General features: G+C 33.0%; 1 protein-coding gene across 4 annotated transcripts in view; it reads right to left on the bottom strand.

Moving 5' to 3' along the window:
• Window positions 1-24529, bottom strand: part of LOC132696996 (uncharacterized) — a 59989-nt gene that overhangs the window by 21776 nt on the left and 13684 nt on the right. For 3 of the 4 annotated variants that reach the window (XM_060662260.1, XM_060662227.1, XM_060662234.1), the window contains exon 3: window positions 3359-3395. In XM_060662260.1, the coding sequence (XP_060518243.1) occupies window positions 3359-3395 (37 nt within the window). Of the gene's footprint in view, window positions 1-3358; window positions 3396-22058; window positions 22219-24529 lie in introns of those variants that run through there. The other variant, XM_060662240.1, reaches the window with a different exon arrangement.

Genomic DNA, 24529 nt, shown 5'->3' on the forward strand with positions numbered 1-24529 from the left:
TATAAATATTTACTAGTATAGTAAAAACAGTTGATCGATAATCAATAATTTATTTTTGAGACGCTATAAATTTAACGCGTATATTACTTACATTTGTTCTTTTTTTGGCCATAAAAAAAAGAATGGTCTTAACTTTTTCTGGTCTTCTTGGAGATCCTTTCACATTACACCGAACCATGCTTTCTAATTATTTTTTTTTTTATTAAAATATAAATAAAGTGCTGTTATCCGTTACAAGGTACTGTAGTGTTTTCAGTATGACGCATTACTTTAAACCGCCATGACAGTACTTTAGTACTTAGACAAAAACAATAGATGGCATTCGTAACGGGACCTTCCCCTCTATCTTATACTCTTTGAGTCATCTTACGTCTCGCCACTTACTAATATGTTATTTCCAAAGAACAGTCCATAAGTAAATAAATAAAATAAATAAGTTATAGCACTATATAATTGTCCAACTATTACTTGTATGTTTATTATCGGTGTTCGACTCGATCATTATATCCAGCAGGTAGTATAAACTAGCGATTACGAAATTTTGACCCGACAAACTTCGTGAAGGTATACAACCATATACCATGTAAAACTCCCATTCTAAATGAATGCGTTCAAAATCGAACGACTAAATGAATTTACAATCCACTAACCCAATTCGTTAATAATTACTTCGGTGAGTATATTCGTAATCATACCCAGAAATAAAGCTTAATTTGATAGGATCTGGTTATATTACATTCGTCGTTACCAATTCTAATCTGAACTTTGTTAAAAGCTTTATTATTATTATTTTTATTATATAATAGGGTTTATAGTTTTCCAAATAAATTATTTCTTTGCTTAGCTCAGGTCATCTATGAGCTAGCAAAGAAAAAATATCTTAAGTGTAATATGGCAATAGAACAAAAAATCTACCTATACCTATCAATTCTCTTTGACATCGGTATAAAATATAATAATGTTAACTAATAACGACAACAATAATTAAATTAGCCTAGAGAGTTGAAAGAAAAAAACGAAATACTCAGTTATACTTATTGCATAAATAACAAAAATGACAAACTTCTTGCATTGGTTAGAAGTTATATATTCGAGAAGATTTCTAAAAATGTCGGGATACACTTACCATCTACAAATTATATTTGATATCGTGCTTTTGGAATTGTATATATAATCAATTTAAAGAATACGTCATTGAGGATCATAATTATTATAATCCTATTCTTTCAACATTTAAAATTTTAACTCCTCAACGCTTTATAAATTTCTGGACCGTTAAGTTGGCCCCTCTATCTCTAATTTAATGTATACTGTGCTATACTATTAATAATATACTATGCTATAACTTGCTACACGTTAAACACTTTGGACTGTAGGAGACCCAAATTTGACATTCTACAATGCTTGCGTAAGTGTTGGGACCCCCCCCACCCGGCGCAAATGAAACTTTTTTCTTTAAATTTGTTACTGCCTCGTAAAAAATGTCTGCACCAATATTAGTGATAGCTAGTCCAGACCTAGTTATAGCTTACAAAGATAGGTGGCACTGTCTTTACTTTCGCATTTATACTTGAAATTTTATTTACTGGTTAGTCTAGTCGTCGTAAAACTACGCATTAAATTAAGGTTTTGTACAAAAATTGAGGTTAAGACTTTTCCCAACTGATGCTTATTTATAAGTAGGACTAATTTTTGTTAATGTTTGTTTTTATGTATAACGATTTTGTGATAAATTGTCTTGGGTGTAAGTTGACGAACTTGTCATCTTACCGCAGGGAGTATTAACATATTGTTTTTCAGATGGTGCGTAACTGTAAGAGAAAAAGTGAACTCCGGTCGTGGCCAGAAGAGTTTTTAATTGGCGCAATGTCGAAAACGAAAATGCGGCAGTTCATCAAGTTTACGATGTGCCTTGAGCAATACTGCGGCAATATGGTAATAAAAAATAGAGAAAACAGAATGTTACCTGAAACTAGAGGCAGATTTAAATGTACTTTCACAGAAGCACTAGAAGCTGAACTGACTAACTACATAAATGAATCTTGTCAAGAGTTTACTGAAAGAAACTATATTAGACACCAGTTCAACAAAACTCTCAAGCTGGGACGTTCAATTGGATTTAATTGAATTGAAATGATGATGATTTTTGATTTGATTAGGGAACTTAAAGTGATTGAATATACAACTCTGACGAATCATTCAGAATAATTCTGGTAAAATTTTCACAGATAGAGAGGTAGGACAGCTGTTTGCAAAGCTTATTTAAAAGCAGCAACCATCGGCACCACATCAGAGCACCAGACAAGGAGAAGTGTCTAGTGACTATGAAGCCCTAATCAATATGGAGAACAAACTAACGAATAAAACTAAAATATCTTCAGATTTAGCTAGCTGATAAAAAAAATAAAATGGAGCACCTAGTTCATTTTCTTGAGATTAGACCTTAACCTAAAATAAATCACCGATCCTGGAAGCAAAACTGAAACAAGCAAAAGGAATCCATATTCACTTCAACTCCCAATAAAGAAGACCTTCTTTTGAAAGTTTAAAATGATTATACCAAGTTAAAAGATAAATCTTCATATTTTTAATGAAACAAGTTTTTTCCCACATTTTTTTTGTTTGTATTTTAAAGTAAGAATTAATTTATGCACAAAAAATTGCGCATTTAATAAAAAACTCACACGTAAACAGAGTGGAGAGGGGGACAAGGCACGATGTGTGTATTTAGGTCGTTTTTTTTTGCAATTTGAAATACAAACGGGGTGAAAGGGAAATTTATTTTTTACCAACACTAATGAACATCATTATAATATTTTAATATCTAGAACCATCTCTTTCGGTGGTCGTTTTTTATTTTTATGCATTTCCCATTCAAATTAACACGCCACTTTCGCTAATTACCGCGCCGCGTTCCATAACAATGACCATATGCGACCAATAAATTGAATAAAACGTCTAAAAAAAGTTACGAAATATTTGGGTTAATTATCGTACGTATAAGTTACGGGCAAACGTGAAAATCGCGTGGAAATGGTTTTACTACGCACAAGTGTCGGGCCACTTCTCTGAGTTTCCTTTCTCTTCCTTTAAGTGGGTGGGACTGCGACATAAACAAATGGGTTGTTATCAGTCCGGCTACATCTCGGATTACGCAATTGCAAGGAGTGGGGGATAATGCGCTAAAATATGGGAAAGTAGCCGCGTTAATCGGAGCAGAAAATTTATAAACAAACTATAAATGTAAATTGATCCTGCGAAACGGCTATTTAGAAAACGTCCCGCGTGATGTGACGTTTTATGAGGGGCATCAAAAATTTGCGAAGTACAATATAAATGTACATTTTATTTTACTTACCGTGAAGTACGTATTTCCATCTAACAGGAGGCATGATCTGTAAATAAAATAAAATTAATTCTAGAAAAAGCTCCAAAATGGCGATAAAATCTGAGACAGCCCATAAAAATCCCATAATTATTAATTTTTGAAAGAAACTTCCACAGGCTACTGTAATACTTTTTACAAAACTTCTGGATTCCTCCTACGTCGGTTTTTGCTGAGTCGAACCTGCTGACGTTTCACCGATCATCCTGTTGGCTTCTTTAGAGCTTGACTGAAACTCCAGAAATTTTGTAAAAAGTATCATTATTAATGTCAAAAAGAATGCATATTTGTTTTAATTAGTCTTATTTAATTTTAATATAGCTATTGTCACAGGTAGTATGTTTATTTTTAATATATTTCTTCATTTTATGTTATTCCATTCACTAATAATAATTTTTGTTTTTTGTTTTGTTTATTTCGTGAGTCGGGAAATTTATAAGGTGTTTCAAAACAAACCCGAAAATCTTAAGGGGAAATAGAGAGGCGTTTCTTTTATAAACGTTGGGTCAAAAGCTAACCATTAACGAGAGTTAACTTAAAAATGTTAGCAAGTTCGACTCAAAAAACCGACGGAGAAGGAATCCAGACGTTTTGTAGACAGTAACGGGCTACTGATAACTTATTGCACAAAATAACTACGGGATCGCCCAATATTGACCAATATAGAGAGAGGGAGTTTTAGGTGTAAAATTTTGTGGGTCTGTGATCTAGTCCAATACTGAAATTTATTGTCTGTGCTTTTTTCACCGTGGTTAAACGTAAGTTCGATGCTAATGGTCGCTGTTTGGTTTTTGCCGTGTATTCTTTGATTTTGTAACGTGTGATTCTTTGGTCTGTCAAGTTTTCTTTATATGTGCCTGGCCATTTTCCCAACTGCCTTTTTTAAAAAATGCCGTTGAGCGGATTATCTCCGGCAGAATCAAATTGAGTGCATTTTTGTTGTGGCTTTGTGGTTATTTCACTTGTTAATTAATGCCTAGTTGTCAAGGCATAAGTTTCCTTTGTTTTGCTGTTTTAACCTGTGCAGCCTTTACTAATGGCTAACACGTGGTTCTCTATTTGTGCAAGGAGTATTGTGCCCCTCTACTGTTAGAGTTTAATTGATGGCAAATTGATGTATTGACGAGTATAGTGTGTTTTCTTGTTTTTGTGGTAGAGTGTTTCCCTTTTACATTTTAGAGTCCTGAGGACGTTTCGCCAAGATCTTACTTGGCATCTTCAATGCTCGCGCTTCGAAAACACTTCGAACACTTCGGAGCGCGAGCATTCAAGATGCCGAGTGAGGTCTTGGCAAAACGTCTGCAGGATCTATATAATCAGGTGGTAAGAGATTCTTAATTACCGTTGTAGAGTTAGAAATTTAAATTTAACAATCAAGACTCATTTAAATCCAACTGGTCATTAAGTAATATATTCGAATATCTCATTTCATTAATCTCCATGACTTCCAACAAATTTAGTTTTCTGCTTTTGTAAAATATCAAAATTATCATCAAACTTGTGTATTTCTGAATTTAAATGAATGGCATAGTTAGAATCCGACCTTTATTTTTATACGCTTTTTATATTCGTTAATGCGTTTCTTAAATGTTCTACTTGTTTATCCGATATAAATTTTGGGACATGATCCATATTTCAACTTGTAGACTCCGGATTTTTGAGTTTTCATTGATTTAATTTTATTGTTTTATCTTAATCTTAATATCAAATTTGGATAGATGTTTCGAAATTTTCTTGCTAGGTTCTCCTATGAATTTTATTGTTTTATAAATTTTGTTTTCGGTTTTTAATATGGGATAGATAGAGTTTAGAGTTATTTAGTAGTTATAGAGTTTTTTAGTTATGTTATCTATCAAAGAGGGTTCGTGGCCATTGTTAAATGCTATTTGTTTTATAACATTTAATTCTTTTTCAAAATTTTCTGAGGGTTTATGGTAATTGGAAAAATCTAAGTTGTGTAAAAAGTTTCCGTCTCTATGGTAAATTTTATATGCTTATATATGGAGTTAATATAATTACAGCAAGCAAAAACATCATCTACGTATCTATACCATCAGAGAAATTTCCTTACTTAGAGGATGTTTATGTATGATATTTTCTAAATTGTAGATGATAATTTCTGCAAGTAGTGGACTAAGTGGGTTTCACATAATTAATTCTTCTTTAGCAATAAAAATTGACCATTAAATTCAAAATAATTTTGGTCTAAACAAACTATGAAACTATCTATCAAGGCTTGTTTTACGATAGGGTTGACTTGTCTCTGAGTAAGAATATGGTCTACTGCTTATTATGTCAATCGATGGAATGTTAGGAAATAGATTTTGGGCGTCAGAGGAATCTGGAGTAATGTTAATGTCTTTAACCATGTTGATTAGTTCGATTAGGTTGAAAGGTAATATGATATTCTAAAATTTTTATTAATATTGTTGAAAGTTTAACTGGCATTACTCGGCAGTTTAATTAAAGAATATAATTTTGGAGGTTGAACTAAAAAAAATCTGAAAACACCATTGGAAAATTTTTAAGAAACATTAAAACTAAATCAATGAAAACCCAAAAATGCGGAATCTACAAGTTGGACTGTGGATCATGTCCCAAAATTTATATCGAACTAACAGGGCGAACATTAACCAACATAAAATGGCGTATAAAAATAAAAGTTCGGATTCTAACTGTACCATTCATTTAAACTCAGAAATACAGAAGTTCGACTATAACTAATAAAAACTAAATTTGTTGGAAGCTATGGAGATTACTAAAATGGGAAATATAGTACTTTTACAACCGACCCCTAATATTTATTACTCCAAAACCGCAGTCCCTTATAAAACACCCTGCCCAGTGGACCCTTATTGGTAACCATTCCAGGAGCGTCCTACGAATTTATCTACTTACACTAACAAGCAGGAAATAAGTATATTTTCAATCTTTTTTGCCTGTGTCGTAAGAGTCGAAGCATGTTTCGTCTAAATACACTATTGGCCTATTTTGCATTTAAATAATCCACCCTCCATTTTCTTTAAAAAAGTACGCGACTCTTTGGCACAACTAATGTTTAAATCTGTCAGTACTTTTTTATCCAGTTCTTGTAGGGTAAAAATACTATTCACATTTTAAGCGTCGTAGCTTATTCGTCTAATTAGATCTGCATGTTGCTCCTTAAAGACTATCCCATTTGCAAGAATTTTTCTGATAACTGACTTCGGAACTTTGGTCATGTCACTTTTTTGCTGCTCCCACTTCCCCTTCTGAATTTCTTATAAAATTGTAAACATTCAAAACAATTTGTTTAGCATCCGAAGATGTCTTCTAAATTGTCATTAGGTTCGACTACCGTCTCCACTTCATCTTCAAATTCTGCATTGTTATCCATGTCTTCTTCCAACAAGGGAACATCTGCTTCATTCCACTGTACTGTAAAATACTGAAGACGTCAAAGCAATAAATGCACTACATTTTTGGTCGTATTATACTACTTGATTATATATGTCGGAATATTGTCATATTTTGATTAAAGTAATAAATAACTGTGAAAATCTGAACCTGTTTTGTTCTAATTTAATTGTGTTAAATGGATTTTCGTCAAGTAAAAGCCACCTCAGTTCAAATTTAATAATACTGGCAACCGTGACGTGAATAAAAAAAGACGCGAAATAAACAGGAACCCTATGTTTGATCGTTCATCCATTTAAGCCGAATATTTGCGGACTTTCTCCGTCACCTTGAACTTTCATCGGGGTTTTATTCAATTTTAATTTAATCGTTTGACGAATTCGCGTCGCTGTCGCCGGAACCGAATAAACGAAGCGAAACAATTCGTCAAGTGATAATATGGTCGAGATTAGTTTTGTATTTGGGCGTCGTGGGAACTTTCTTCAAGTGGCCTGTACGCCCGCTTAACAATAATTTCCGGTTTTGTATATTTTCCACCGAATCGATGTTGTGCAAAGTGACTAAAACTGCAATCCTCAACTGAAATTGAGTAAAACCCATTTTAGGAGGAACTCGAACTGCGATACACTAGCAAAAAAGCTCTAAAATACTATAAGGATGAGCCGGAGTTTAGTATTGTGCGACCAAAAATATAGTGCATTTATTGCTTTGACGTTTTAAGTATTTTACATTACCTTACCCGCAGACCGTTGTGGGACCGTGGTAAAACCCATCCCAACAGATGTTTATTCTGCAGTCTTGCCTAAGATCGACACTAACGAATATTTGCAGAAACTTGAAATTTTTATTTCAAACTTAAATGGACCGTTTTTAATTTGATTAAGCCACGAATTATTTTCGAATAAATGGAAGAGTTTATTTTATCATCAGGTGATATGCATCGTTGTTAAGACTTTAACCCATTTTGTCACAGTGTTGCGTTAATGCGCCACCTATTCTATGATTTTTTTTTCACATTCAGGAAACATTTTTGCACATCCATTTAAAAATTTTGTTATTATCACTACTAAAGGTCATAAAAACATAGAAATCGCTAATTTATGTGTAAAGGAAAGGTCTTATATATGACTTCAAAAGTTAACAAAAGCGGTACTGATTATCCTTTATTTTTTGAAAATATTTACTGGTGCGTGAATACACCACTGGTTTTATCTGTGAAACAAAACTTTGTTATTGCAAGTCTAGACAAGTCAGCGCATGTAGAATAAACATCCAACAATTAGCGTGTTCTTTAGTATTAGTTTGTGCCTTGCGCAGTGAACGTTACAATTCGTAAAATATGGCATTTCCGACGTATTTGGCTTAAAAGGAATTAGAGGCGGCTATGGATGAGATCGTGATGGATGAGGACAATAACAATGAAAGTCGTAAGTATTATTTGGATTTACGTATTTTTATGTATTGCATTCCATTCCTTGTAAAGTTATGCTAAAACTAGCGTGAAAAAATATTCACCCGACGTGGATACTTTGACTAACAAAGAAGTTATGAACGATAACGTAAATCTACAAGAGTTTGGGGAACCAATTGATATAGTTGGAACTTTCAAGTTACAAACACCGAATGATACAGCTGTGCTTCAACAGTCCTGTGATTCATGGGCTACTGAACCAGAATAGTACTCATCAAATGATGAAACCGTGGAATTCAATAGTATCAATAGTAGCAAGCTTTCTGCAAACGACAGGCTTGCTTCTACTGTCAAATGGAAAAACGCCTATATCCGATGAATTTAGATCATGCGAAGAAATAAAAAATAGGCTTTCTGGAAAAACTCCGCTTGAAATATTTTTTATGTTTTTTGATGACGAAGTGATTGATTTGATTTTAAATCTTACATTGCTTTGCGATTTTTAAAAACTGATAAAACAATTACTCAAAGAAAGTGCGTTATGATAATCAAGGTCATCTCATGATCGTTCACGCTAATAAAGCCCGAAGGAGATGTAGAATCTGCCACAGCCACACAATTTACGTTTGCAATAAGTGTAATGTGCATTTACATACTTCATGCTTTGTACAATATCACCAAAAATGAAGCCGGGTGTTACCAGTGGTGCGCTGAGGCAGCATAAAATATTATGCGTTTTTTTGTATCAAATCAGGTTCTATTTGGAAAACAATCTACTTTTACTTGTTTTCTATCGAATTTGAACTTTGTTTTGTATATGTATAAATTATATGTTATATCTCAGTGGTTTGTTTACGCCTCAGTATTTTTTTTGTATGTTTCGAGTTTTATTTTCTTTTTGTGCAACATAATACATAATTTCAGAGCATAAAAGTGTTTTTTTTATGCTTGGGATAATATAGGTTAATCTAAATTGCAATATGTTCGTATATATTACGGAGGTATCTGAATGCGATCCTTCCAGTATTTATGTACCAGATTGTCGAGTTCTGACCCGGCGAGGCTGTTTTCCCTGGATAGTTCAAAGGGTACGGGTAAGTTCCTGTACTCTATTTATCTTATAGGTGTGTGTATCTGTCGATTAAGAGAATTAAGAGAACTGGCATGTAGATCGGTTAGTTTGTTTAGTTACTTTTCGTTAGTGTCAAGTTCGACCCAAATATGCCCTTGTATTTGATTCATAATCTTGCGTTAATTAGTTCACAAAAACGGAAATACGACCCTGAAACCAATATATTAAATTTACCTTCAAAAAGGGTTATAACAATAATAACGTCTATCTTTGAAAAATCAAGTACTACATACAGGGAACGAAAGATAAACTAGGTATAAAAAAAAACAATAATGTCGTAATGTTTATATCAGTTCTTGTATATATTCGGGTAGCATATGGTAAAGTCTGGGTGTGTAATATCTAATGGAATTTTTACTTTTTTTGTATATCTTTTAATGCGGACAGACAACAGAGTTGCCGTTCATCCAACAGGCCATTCTCCTGAAACAACAAATTTGTTGGGTATAATTTTAGTTTGCGCAATATTACTTCTATAAACTATTTTTGCAGAGTCTTCAAATTTTGACATCATTTTCCGATACTCCAGCCCAGCCCAGGATGCCGTATGATAGATGCGTTTCTGTTATGGGCGTGAACACAGTTTTTAATCGTTGGCTTGTTAAGAAGTGTCTTAAGCAGTAAAATTTTGACAGTAGCCCTCCAAATTTATAAACTACATTTTCCATGTACATTCATATATTTGGTTTTATCAAAATTTAGAGTCAGTGGGTTGTGTTGGTACCAGTTTTTGAGAATTACGATATCCTCTTCAATCAAAAGTTTAAGTGATCTCCACGAATCTGCCTTACGTAATAGCGTAATTAATTATGGTACTGAGGTGTGTTTAAAATGTAAGGTGACTTTTGTACTTTTTGTAAGACAGAACAGAAATAAATACTTTTTGAAAAAACGTATATTTTCTACATAAACGGTATCAACGGAAATTGGTTCACAATCGCAAACGTATGAACTCATAACAATTTCTGTCTATATTTACAGTCATAGTCGTTTTTGTGGCTGTCTTCAGTGTCTTATTTTACCCTCTATGTGGATCTGTTTTGAGCTTGGTGGTTCAGTTGTTCCATTTGAATATAGGACGCCAAGTTATGTTTTTTTTTTTTCGTCCCTTCTCTTCTCTTCGATTTTCAGTTATTTTATATCTATTACTTTGTTTATATTCTCTCTTTTTACCTTCTTTAACTGTAGAAGCATTTTTGCTGCGAGTAGGTCTGCACTAGAATATGTCTGGACTGACCTTTCATTGATGTTATCTTTTGGTTTCTTGATATCTTGATTATACTATGCGAAAATTAGTTTTCCAGGCTGGATACCCTCTCTCTCTCTCTCTCTCTCTCTCTCTCTCTATCTCTCTCTTTGCATAACGTTTTAACAATTCCAAGCTTCATTGTTCCAGAATGTCCCATGTGTATGAAGATGATTAATTCTCATCAATTCACAATGACGTCCGTTACTTCTCAGTAGAAGAGACGAGAGGAAAGTATATACGCGGAACGTGGAACAGGGTGTGTCAATTATGGGAAAAAAATCTAAAAGGCCCTGAAAATTGCCGTTTTCGTGGATAAATTATTAGCCTTAAATAAAAACTAAACATGGGATAATTTGGTTTAAAGAGTCTCGAATATTGTGTCGAGAGAGAGGGTTTCAGGTTCCGTCTATCATACAGGGTGCGCAAGATACTTGGAATATTATAATTGGAAATCGTTATTACTTGTATAATTTTTTGTAATTATCAAAGTTTGTCGTGAATTTTAAATTCGGCGATAAGTAAAAAACGCTTTATACAGGGTGTGTACACAATATAATTACATCGATTTTGCAAAAGTTCCATAGTTGTCCGTAGGAGCACTATAGAAAAACAATGCGTCCCTCTAGGACAAGGAAAGGCGAAGCGACTTTTTTTTTAAATACAAAGCTGCCTCGCGCTACGCGCTACGAGCTTGCCCCGTCCAGCGACGGATTTTTCGTTGTTTCATAGAGCAAAGAGAGTAGATTTGGGTGCGTAATGATTTGAAACATCTTGAATTGAACTTTTGAGCAGCATGTCTACGAAATTTGTCTAAAAAATTGTCAAAATCGACACGTAGCGAACAGGGATCGTGGATGACTCGCGGTCAATTTCACGATTCATATAACAAAAGGAATTGACATGCTTTCTCGGTTTTGGGTAAACAAACAAAACGCACAGCAGTCGCGTGCAGTTGAATAAAATCGGCGGCGATATCGGATAATGTAGAAAGTTTTCAAAACGGTAAGCCGTGAAAATGTTACAAAAATGAACGCATTTTTTTTTAAACTACCAAACCACCGTTGATGGGTAGCCGGCGTTACAATGGATTCACGTTCTGATTATTTTTTAGGCGAGATGCAAATCGTCGTGTATGTAGAATTTCTTAAGACGCTTTAATTTTTCTATTATCCGCTTGAACGAGAATGAAAAAATCGTTTAAATCGAATGAATGAATGAAACTTGATTTGCAAAGTTAGTTTAAGTTCTTTGTTTTGTATTTGTAAATTTTTATTGAATATTTAATTTTTTGCAACTACAAAACATTATGGAAGAAAAAATAAATTGAGAAAGCAGTAAAGGAAAATGGAGAAATTCGTGGCTGAAAGTTTTGGGAAACTGATTGGGAACGTAAATTGAAAAAGGCTATGTGCTATGTGCTGATTTTAAAGTTGTGGTAAGGAAGAATTTTTATTTCTTCTGGAATGATCTTGAGCCATTTAGCTATTTCAATATGGCTGGTAATATGGCAAAACATTTCAAGGTCATTTTGGAGCTATGACTCAAGTGTCAGACACTTGTTGAGTTCAGTAATGCTACCTGTTTTAGTGCTGCTTTTGTCAAAGATGATTTTGATCACTCTAATAGGTCACGTCAAGTTTTTGATTATTTTTGTATTCCTGAGGTCCGATTTGAGGATGTCTGCGATGCTGGCAAAGACCTCAAGGGTAATAAGGCTGTGGGTCCTGATGGTATTCCTTTGCTTATCTTAAAAGTTATATTTTTTTTTTGCTGAGCCGCTTAGGAATAGGTTTAGTCTCCCTTTTAAAACAAACACAAACATTTCCTTCAGCATTGAAAGAGGCAAAAACCTGCCCATGTGCAACCATCACCTTGGTGGCTCCTTCTGAAACAGTTTCAGTTAAGTTCTGAAGAAGCCAACAGGATGATTGGCGAAACGTCAGCAAGTTCGATTCAGCAAAAACCGACGCAGGAGATTTGTAAAAACTATATCACTACTTTCTTGCCCTGCTAAAATGTTTGAATCCATATATATTTTTGTGCAGCACAAAATGTCTACAAGGCAACAAATTTTTTGAAATAAAAAATATACATGTACAAATCTTTGTAAAATGACTCAATGTATTGTTGAGGGATTTGACATTAAAAGTTATTTGTATATATTTTGCTGGTAACAATCGCATAAAGTCCTTCATCCAACAATTTTGGTTTTCACAATAACTGTTTAATTTTTAAATTCATATATGTATTCGAAACCGCAGCGAATTGTTTATAAACCACTCCGACTATTATTATGCAATGTCAGGTGTTCCTCAGGGTTCCAGTCTTGGTCCGTTGCTTTTTCTTTTGTTATTTATTGATTGGGCTGCTTTGGTTTATGATTCGAAAATACTTTCACCCTTTGCACTCGTATATATGTCTGTGTCTGTCTACTCCGATTTTTTTATATATATATATATATATTTGCCCACAGTTTTTTGTCATCTCGTCAACCAATTCCCGAACAAACTTTAGATGTGTCATTGGTTTTTTGCTTTGGCCCCGTTGTGAAATTTTATATAATAAATATGTCAAATGAACATTTAGTTTTAACAATCCTTCTGCAAGCGGCAAGCTCGTATAGTACCTATCGGTACGTATCCGGTGTTAGCATCCGCCATTACATAAATTCGTATACCCCATTTCGTAGGCTTGTTAGGATTGTAAGTTAAAAACTAATTTTACACCTAAATGCAACAACAGATTGGTCTACCGATATCTCTCTTGATGGAACAAGATGTTCTTTGAATTGCTTGTCCAAATAATCTAAATAGTGAAAATCAAAATAAATTAGAACTGAAGGTTCAGATTTTCACGAAATTATATATTTTTACATAACAATTGTTTCCACAACACCGTGTCTTTATCAAATGTAATATTTACAAACTACCTGCTACTACATATACGAAAATACGAAAAATGACCATAAAACCTTAATTAATGTTCTTGTGAGAATTTAAGTTCAATAAAGGAGAGGTATTTAAATCTAATTGAACGTTAAGCAATACATTTGAATGTCCCATTTTGTTAATCTCCATGGTCATATCAAATATCAGATATCAAAATTGTCGTCAAAAATGTGTTTTTCTGTGTTGAAGTGTGTAGCATAATTAGAATCTAGACTATTGTTTATAAACGCTCTTTTATGTTCGTTAATGCGTTTCTCGAAGGATCTACCTGTTTGTCAAATATAAATTTTAGGACAAGATCCGCATTTCAACCTGTAGACACCTGATTTTTAAGATTTTGGACATTCCGTTTTATTGTTTATTAAATATTTTCCTATTGTGTTGTTAGTTTTGAAAGCTATTTTGCCAGAAAGCTAAATAGTGACTGACTTTCTGAGTTCGAGCCCTAAGAGAGATGGTTTTCCAAAAATTTTGTAAAAATCGTTCTTTTCTTAATATGGTACTAAAAAAGGTGTTTTGGAAGTTGGATAGGAATATCGCACCAATATTTCTACTGTAGTATCTACCCACGTTTTGACAACCTCTTCGGTGCTATTTTATGTCTAGCGTAGTTATTTGTTCATTCCACTATTTTTATTATTAGCTCATCGGTAAAAAAGAGCTTGAAAAAATCTATGGGTTTTGTATAAGTATCAGGAATTTGTGGTCCTACCATTTTATCCCCAGAAGTAAATATAATCCTGTCTGGTAGCTGATTTTGTTATATTCTCGTTTTCTTCATTGATGCTAGAACTTGATGGTAAAAATATGGTTATCTGCCTTTTTCAAACTATAATATCACTACCGCTAGTAGAGTCACTAATATTATCGCTATCCAATCTATCATTTTCAGACGCGTCGATATAAAATTCGTCATCGCTACTTTGCAATTCATTTTCAATTTCTTCTTGTAAAAATTTCTTGAGCATTTGAAACATTTTTTCTTTTCGAAATATACACCGAACTTAATCCAATGGTGTTAGTTATAAAACTGAGTAATATTCAAAATGCTATCTTTTCTTTTTGCGTAAATATATCCTCAACGAAGGTGATCTAAACCTTTATGCTATAATTCCATTGGCTGTCTAAAATTTCAGCAAACCTTACAGAAAATATATGGCCGAAATGTAAAAAATAAATTACCTTTTAATACTGATAATTTTTTGTGGTTAGAATTAAAGTAGGAAGAAAAAATATGTAGAATTTTAATAGAAAATCGGAAGAACAATGTTGGCCAAAGTTTTGGAAATACTGAACCTTCGTAAAGCTTTTGATAATCATAATCCTTTCTCTTTTAAGACACAGATATTTGTGAGAAGTGGACTTAAATATTGTTCTTTTATACGGAGTTCTTGTTATGAAAATGAAAATGAAAATAAGTTTCTAATATATTTAAATTACAGTAAAACTGGAATGTACCAAATGCACATGTCAAAGACTGACATCATAGAATCTTCATTCTATACAAAACAGAAGATATGAGTCTGCAGTATTTTTTTTTTAAGCAAATTGCTAAATAATATGAGTAATCCTACCCAATTAATAAATCAAATTAATATTCATGCTCCAGCGTATATAAACCGAAATTGTCTGAATTTTTAAGTGCCCATACTAACTGTGATTTATGGCGTGTATTGTCATATAGTAACCTTAAATCTGGAACATATGGAATGATGTATTAAATTCTATTTTTCATTTCGTGAGTTGTTCCCACCCCACTTTGATGAGTTTGTGAATAAGTAAATAGATAAATAAATGGCAGTCTATGCTGAGGAACTATTTGTAAGATTTTTATTTTCTTATATATATATATATATATATATATATATATATATATATATATATATATATATATATATATATATATATATATATATATATATATATATATATATATATATATATATATATACTTATAATTTTAGTGTCTTATTTATCTAGTGCAATTTGTTATGTTATTTTTCTGAGTAGGAAATTTGTTCCGACAAGATAGTGCAATACTATATTCTAAAAGAAAATTATTTATGATTAGAAAATGAACATCAGAGCAGGAAGTTGAAAAAGAATTTTAAATAAAACAAAAAAATTGCTCGTCAAACATAGTACTAAGTGAAAAATAGTATATTATGCAACAAGTGCGGAATTTGACTCACGAGTTTATTTGACACGAGCCGAGCGAGTTTTTAATAAACGAGTGACTTAAAAGTTTACCGAACGTGTTGCATACTATACTTTTTCTACGACCGTTAGTTTTTGGGTACTGTCAGAATTGACAAACGTCAAAATTCAAAGCTTGGGAAATATCTCCGAAAACATCCGATCGCTCCCAAACCCGTACGGAAATGTCCGAAATTCCGCGGATTCGTGGGAAACCAAACTGACGTGGTAAAGTGACGCTTCCCGCATGCTAGATCGGTGTGTAATTTGGTATTTCACGTGCGGGAGTAGAAATAATGTTTTTTTGTATCTATTTTACTTCTGTTACCGCCCGTTATTTCCCACATTTAACACAATTATAATTTTTATCATGATTTATTATTAATTAACAAAAAACTTTTGAAAACAAAAACGCAACTGAGGTATGTATAAATATTTATGTGCAGAAATACGACAACTCGATAAATTGATTGTGTAATATTCAATTATTAGCAAAACATTTGACCATTTTTTGAACTAGAATGACAAAGATCACTGTCGATTAAGAGAGCACGAAGTTATGTTTCTATCTAGGTTCAAGACCCGCTGTGGTGAAAAAGAATTCGATACGCTCTAGTCGTAAAAATAATGTTCTTAGTACACTAAAAGAAATAAAAAACAATCCCAAATACGGCATCCCAGACTGTGTTCAGCCATTATTTGAAACAGAATGTACCAGAACAACTGGAAATCGTAAATTGTCGATTAAGTACTAACGGTAGTCTATTTTCATTTCCTCGTAGATATATGGCGTTTTCGCTACGCACGTTGCATAAGGTGAAGAAACGAAAAAAAAATGACACAAAATAATACCAGGTGCTCGTATGTCCGGTTTTAAATTTCTACCGGTCTAATTTAAACTTTCATTGTTTCGCGCGTTTTTACGTATACGCAATAATCGTTATTATCCTTTTATTCGGACTTGTTTTCGTCTCACTGTGCAATTATTATCGACGCTGTCGACGAAGCGGAAAAACAATCTTACAGTTAGTTGCGGTTAGTTTTGGTTGCACCTAATAAAAAAAGTTCAAACTGACAAAACATGAAACTATGACGAAAAATTATTAATACAGAAAAAAAACTATGCGCGAAACTTTTTAAGAATTTTAGAATTTATCAATAGGTGGATACCCAAATAGCACAAGGACGTCCGTAAAACGTCCTCGGGATATCTGACTGGACATAGCGTATATCCTAGAGATATACTGTTTCAGCTAAGGGACATAGGATATAGGATGTTAGGACGTTACTAATTGGAACGTCCACAGTATATCAGATACGTATGTCCGTAGGATGTTTGTTAGGACAAGGATATCCAGTTGAGACGTCGTTATCCGACTGTCAGGATATAGGATCTTATATAGATGTACCAGTGGACCTTGCTTATGAGGTTATTTCCAACAGCCCATGAGAAATACTGGAAAGGCAATGTCCAGTGGTCAAATTGGTTGAACGATTGCAAAAATCCTATTCCAGTATTTGGTACTCGCGTATGACCAATTAACCTATCATTGGAATAGCAGGCGGTATTTGAAATACACAAGTTTTTTCCAGTTAATATCTGTTCTTTAATTTTGCCTTTGGTGGTCAAAGTGAAAGACTGCCGATTGATACCATTAATAAAACACATTTTACACACATTTTTTCTATTGTAGATATGAAAAAATTGTAGTTATATAATATAGCAAAAATATAGAACAACCTAACCTAAAGTCTCTTAAATATAGAGTAAGATACTATATCTAAAAGAATAACTAATATTTGACAGGTTTTCTGCCATTCTTTGGTGAACACAGCTTTTCTCAGCCAAGCAGCTATCGAATTCTCACATTCTTTTGATGTTTGTGATGTGTTTGCCTTTGAAAAAAAAATTAATTTTATGGTTTTATATGTTTAAAAAAACAGGTTTAAAAAATCCCTACATCCGCCTTTTAAGTAAAGGCTTGATTTGACGCTGATAGTACTCTCATGAAAGTGATCTTAATTGCTAATCCCGACGATGATGTAGGTACATATGCATTTATGTATTTCCTTTCATTAAATACAATACTCATTAAACGCTCATTGGTAAGATGTCTTTCAGTAGAACAAATATGACTTTAAAATCTGACCGTAAACGCCTATTTCCATGAAATATTTCCTGTCAAGCTAAAAATTTTCCTAGCTTTTTTTGCTCATGATGGTACCTACTATCACCCATGAAAACAAACCTTAAAAAATAGGAAAAACGTTTTCGTGGATTAATCCAACAACTACTTTAGTGTGAAAATTGTAGTTTACGCACGGTTGTTCCTAAAATTAATACTTTGTTTTTCGGGGCTGATTCGGGCTTCTATTTTTAAAAAAATATATACTAACTATACTATTTTTTCTGACATTGCTTACTTAAATAAAAAATTGGTTTAGTTTTGTATGCCTAAAATATTTCGTTTTTGTTTTCAAAAACAAAGCAACAAGATACGAAAAGAAGTCTAGAATCAAAAAAGATCTAAAACGTATAACATAGGTATACAAAAAAGTCAGTTTTATCTTAACTCAGTCCAGCAATCACTCCTTAAATATTTTATTAAATTATATTCCTTATATTTTATTTATATCACATTTACCTCCTATTTATTTAAAAAAAAAACATAATACCTATTTACCAAATATTAATTTGGTCCAATTTTAATTTTGAAAATTTCTCCTTTTTCTTCATGCCCAACCAATTGAATTTCATTGCAAGTTCGTTTGAAATCAGCTGGGTCAGACCTTTTTTTTCAAACTCATAACTGCTGACGCCGCCTGATCTTGCTATCTCATTGTCCTAGCAAAATAATAAAAAACAAGGCATGATGTTATATTATATATTACCATAAAGCTTTATCTACATCAATTATTAGTTCTTCAGTAATCATAATATCACAAAAAGTACCTACAATGAAAGCACTGAAAGCAGTAAGAACAGCACACAAAATACTCAAAATAGACGCCAAGTTGCCGTATACAGTATACAGCCAACAAAAACAAGGCAGAAAAGATGGCGGACGACGAGACGGAGGAGAAGTCGGCGAGACTCGAACGAGTCCGGCGCGGCACGACCGCGAGTAGTTGCGTCATTAGTTGCAGCCGTCAAATGGGATCTTTTAAACAAGTATATCATTTTTACGTTTTTTGTAATTTTTTTACTTAGATGAACCTGAATTTTCTGTTTTTTTAAGAGTTTCTTGTCTCGTTCGTGTCCAAAAATAATGAATGATTTTAAAGGTTTGATTCCGTTTTTTTTTTAAGACTTGCCAACACTGACGTCGATGTAGATGTGCACAAAAACGTTGCAAATAAAATGTCTCCCAAACACCACAAATCTAAAAAAAAACTACAGAGCCGTAAAACTATCTCAGCCCGAGTCATTGAACCCAGAATTACAACACCTTACCTGTGCTCTTTTCTCTAATAATTTCCACATTAAATTTATTAAGCGTTCCATCACAAAATACGTTTCACCCCAACCTTCCAATAGCAATAAAACCGAAAGCAATCCCACACTTGCCACTGTTGTCCTTTCTTATATTCAAGACACCACTGACCACATATCAAAAGTTCTAACTACTTCTTGTCCGAAAATCTCTCAATATCTTCGATCCGTCAAAGATAAAATTCCATTTGAGATGAAAGGAGTTTACAGCATTCCATGCATATGCGGCAAAGAGTATATTGGAAAAACGGGACGAAAAATATCAACTAGGCTCAAAGAACATGAAAGAGCCTTAAAACTAAGGCAAATCAGCAGTTGCCGAACACAGTCACGAAACCGGACATAAAACATTATTGGATAAAATTTAAATTCTGGCATCCTAACAGCGACTCAGGTCTTCATCTGTCACCAATGTGGGAATCAGTCATCCGAGATGGTGTTTATGCCCTTAAGTTAGCACCGCCCCCCTCAAACAATATAAAAGCAGGTACAAAGTTAAATACGAGCCAGTTTCAATCAAGCTCTGAAGAAGCCAAACGTTAGCAAGTTCGAGTCAACAAAATCCGACGCAGGAGGAATCCAAAAGTTCTCTAAAAAGTAGGACGTTTATATCATGTACTTCACTCTTGCTGATTAGTTTTTAGTCATAACTTTTTGTTACCAAAAATCAAATATTGTAGCTCTGGTTAATCCGTTTTCATTTAGTATATTTTATTAGAAAATTCACAAAAAAAAAGGAAAAGAGTATGATGCATTACTTTTACTTTAACGCTGTGTCGTGTATTATCGATAGTTATGGTTAGTTGCAAGGGACCGCAAAGTCAGAACTTTCAGGAGTTTTATAACACTTGAAAAATTGTTTCAAGTGTTATAAAACTCCTGAAAGTTCTGACTTTGCGGTCCCTTGCAACTTCCCGATATACTACAAAAAAAATTGTTTTATATTGTTCATACTTTTATTCTTTCGTACCCTATGGTTCTCTCCAGCTCACCATCATTATCATGACTAAAAGCTATTATTATCTGTGGATTTAAACAATTTTCAATTAACATCAATGGTACCCGTATTAAGTTGTTACTAAAAAACGCCGATCAATGTAAGAAATACATTTTTATTAAAGCACTGTAGAAGATTTATCGAAATAGCTCTTGAAAAAGAAAATTCCATTTCGTGGCGAAATGGCTCGTCCATTGTTCCAATTACGTAAACGCGTTGGGAAAGATTTGTGAGAAAATTGACGGTAATTAGAATACAAAGAAGGTAACGCGAGACCACTATATTTTCGCGAATCGCTATAGCATAAATACGATTGCATGAAAAATATTCGAATGTTCTCGTATCGCTTTCGACATCTGGCAAGAAAGTTTGCTCATCATCATCATCATCATTCGGGGAAGATTTCTCCCAAAGCGATCGGATTTCACTTAACAATTTTTTACTGCATTTTCTGTCATTAATTGAAATATTTCTTGGTGTAATTTATTCATCACATCACGATTTTAATTAGATGAAGTGTGATATAAAGACAAAACAGGAGTAATTGTTAAATTTATGATGTAAAATTTGTTAGTTTGAGAAACCACAAAATACATCATGAATTTAGGCTCATACCCTTTAGATGTCTGCTTTCTGCCACTTTTACAGTCAAAAGGTAAAACCATTAATGGAACGAAACTGTTATGTTCACCATACAAACAATTCTAACGGAAGATGAATCATTTTTTAAGATGCTATCCAAATATACTATAAAATAATATATAGCATGTGAATAGAAAGAAAAGAATGGAATAGGTATAAAAGTTTCAACTTTTATTCAAAAAACTTATTATTTTAATTATGCAATTAACTTAAATCTATTTATTGGTATTTTTTATTGGACATTTCTCACCTTTTGAGAATTTATATCAAAATTACGAGTAGCAGGTTGAAAGCTAAGGAGAAAGGAATTTAAAATTATCTTAAACACATCTCGTAAAAGTTATCAACAGTTCAATATATTTTGTAATTTTGTAAAAAATTACGAATAGCGGAAGATGCAGCTGGAGCAAGAAAAATTATAATTAATGAGATTAACAGGTAGAGGTTTTAAATAGCGTGAAAGTCGAAAATAATTTAACAAATAAGTGAAGCAAAGCAAATTGGCAATATTTTTAAGTCCACAAGGGGTCGTAAGATGCAACAGAAATCAGGCAAATTACAATTCGATTGAACGTTAAAATTCAATAAGGAGACCCATATAAACAAACAAAAAGGTTTAGTGATTAGTGACCCGCTTAGTGATTTTACTTCCTCTCATATTCTTGGATTTATATCAGAGCGTAATTGCATCATCTAAAAATTATCAGTAAATTAGTATATTTTGCAATTTCTCAAACCAGCAAATTTTATATCATAGGATTAATGGTTATTCCTGTCTTGCCTTTATTTTAGTCAAATATAATCTAATATCCGATAAATTTTAAACGTTACAGTTCAAACAAATAATATTTCAATGGACAAAACGGGACGAATAACGGAAGATACAGGGGAAGCACGAAAAATTACAATTCGATAGGAAATTAAAGTTTTATGAAAACGTCCGCCAAAAAATACCAATATCCCGTTAAAAATTGTTTTTAGTGACATTTGAAACTGTCAAAAACAAGCGCCTCTTCAGTTTTCGTTTGGATTGCCATGTTGTGCTTCTTGAACTTTTAACGTTCAATAAGAGCTTCATTAGAAAAAGTTACTATATTACTTTTATATCGATATATTGCAAGAGATAACGTTGTACCGGATCCATCGATTTTATTTTATTATTAGCACACTTTCATCGATCTCGACGATACTAGTATATGCGAAACTTACCAAAAATTGCTGGAGGGAATACTCCTGTGTTTAAAAGAAATGGAAATTCACCGAAAGCGTAATAATAAACTTGAAATAAACGTACGCGGGTATTTTAAAACTAACGACAACAGTTCGTTCGTCGTGATCCACGCGTATTCTTCACGAGAACTAGGCAGTATTATCGCGGTCACTCTACTGCCATCAATTTCTTCAGCTCGGTAGTTCGGGACGTCCAGAAGATACTTCTTCGATACTCCCCTCCATCGCGGTTTTCCTACCGCTTCGCCGCAGACACGCATATTTTCTCTATTACAATTTCGATTTGGTCATATAAATGTGCATATAACAAATGTAAAATTTTAAATGGCTGCAACTTTTTTGTTCTAGAAATATCAAGGTAAACAAAAAAACGAAATGTAGGGTTAGTGGTCAAGTTTTTTCCAAGTGAAGTATAAAACAAAACACTATCAATTTTTTGACATCATTTTTTTTTAAATTGAACGCAATGTATATTATATATATGTTTAATATTTATAATAATAATTAATAAATAAAATAATAAATATATTTTATATTTTTGCACTTTTATTATTCAGAAAGTATACTTGAAGCATATCATTCCTTTCACGGATCCTAAATTCGCGAAAAACCATTTTAACAATAATGACTTGGACAATAATTCAACCATCAACATTGTTTACAAACATAAACATATTTTTATTTGTCAGTCAGGGCACTGTTTGAAATTATATAAAAATTTCCTACTTTTGCCGATTTGTCAAAAACGAGTGTACTAAAATATAAAATGTGTCATAATCGCAGTAAGATATTCTACTACGCATATAATATACAGGGTGTTCCATTAAAAAATATATGATGTAGGCTTATATATCAGAAAAATGAAAGTGTTTTGTTTTATGCGTCACTTGGGAAAAAACTTGGCTACTAACCCCACATTTCGTTTTCTTGTTTACTGTGATATCTCTAAAAAGAAAAAAGTTACAACCAATTGAAATGTAATCAAGACAAATTGAACGCACGGTACATATACACATCTGAAATTTGAAATCTGTAAAAATAAATTGAAATTTCGGGCAAAAAATAGTCCATTTTATCTTTAGTGACATTTTACTCATCTTTGGATACTTTTTTTTTTTAAATATAAGATGGCACAAAAGCATCGTTCTACCCATTTTCGGAGACCTTTTGAAAATGTTGCATTCAGTCTTTCCATTTTAGTGTTTTATTTCCAAAGTTTTACGCAAGACAAGATACAGTAAACATCTAAAGTATGGAAAAAAATCATGAAATAGAAAATATACACGGTGGACCAAAAAGTTTTTTTTTAATGGAACATCACTCCAATGTACTGTGTGTTCTAAGTTCTAAGTAAAAAATGTTTTTAATCATAATCGCCTTGCATTATTGTATCAAATTTGATACCACATCTTTTAAGAAAAGCACATTGTTTGGTGCTAAATATTAATAACACGGGTCTATAAAATTAAACTTTTTGACAAATGTTTTTATTTTGAAAACTGGTTTTATATAATTCTGGTAGGCTGACTTAAAAAATCCTATTCATTTCACGTGAAGCAAACATTAAAGGAGAAAAAGTTGAACCCTAGTTAAAAAAATTGAAAAAAAACCACTTGAGTAAAATATATATATTTTTTTTATAGAAAGCTACGTTGTCCGGATATTACGCTATGTGTTTTTAAGGATATATTTCGTTTTAACATACAGCAGTGGTCTGCCATCATCGTTATGCAGTTCAATTTCCTTAATGTCCTGGTGAATCATCTCTCCCTGTTCTTCGCTAAGTGCTCCAAGATTTCAGGAAAATAGTTCCAGTGTGAAAACAGGAAATGCAAGTGTTATAACATATTTTGAACAACACTTTTGTAGTTTTCGTCCTTAGAGTTCCCACGAAACTTATCAATTACTTCTTTAAATGAAACCCAGCCGTTTTTCTTGATATTGGTCATAATGTTCTTAACTGTGGCCCAGCAAAAATACCTTCTCTTATCTTGTCACCAGATACGGCTCTCCAGTTTTATGTAGAGCTTTAACAAACTGATTCATCAAGCCATGTTTGATACGAAGGGGAGACAGTAAAACTTTTTTGTGACCAACTAAGCTGTCTCTTCATACATTTTTGCTACCAGGTGTAAGGCTTGTTCTAGAGGGTCATTCTATAACCTCCAGTTGTCCTAGGGACATGCACAGCACTTTAATGTCACTGATGTTCTTGGTAATTTATTTTCTTCAAATGACGCCTTAAATTTTCATACGTTAGTAAAATATTGACATACCGTTTTTTCGCGATCCCCGTAACAGCTTGATGTGACGCCAGGTGCCAGTAAATGCTTGTCACGAATTCTGGAAGCTAACACGCTACGTGAGTAAAAATAACAAACATCACTGTGATTCTTAGGCTCTTGCCGTTCGATATGGACTCCAAAGTTTAAACATTTTTTTCTACCTTT

The sequence above is a fragment of the Cylas formicarius genome, unplaced genomic scaffold, assembly GCF_029955315.1.
Source record: "Cylas formicarius isolate icCylForm1 unplaced genomic scaffold, icCylForm1.1 PGA_scaffold_10__41_contigs__length_53128322, whole genome shotgun sequence".
NCBI lineage: Eukaryota > Metazoa > Arthropoda > Insecta > Coleoptera > Brentidae > Cylas > Cylas formicarius.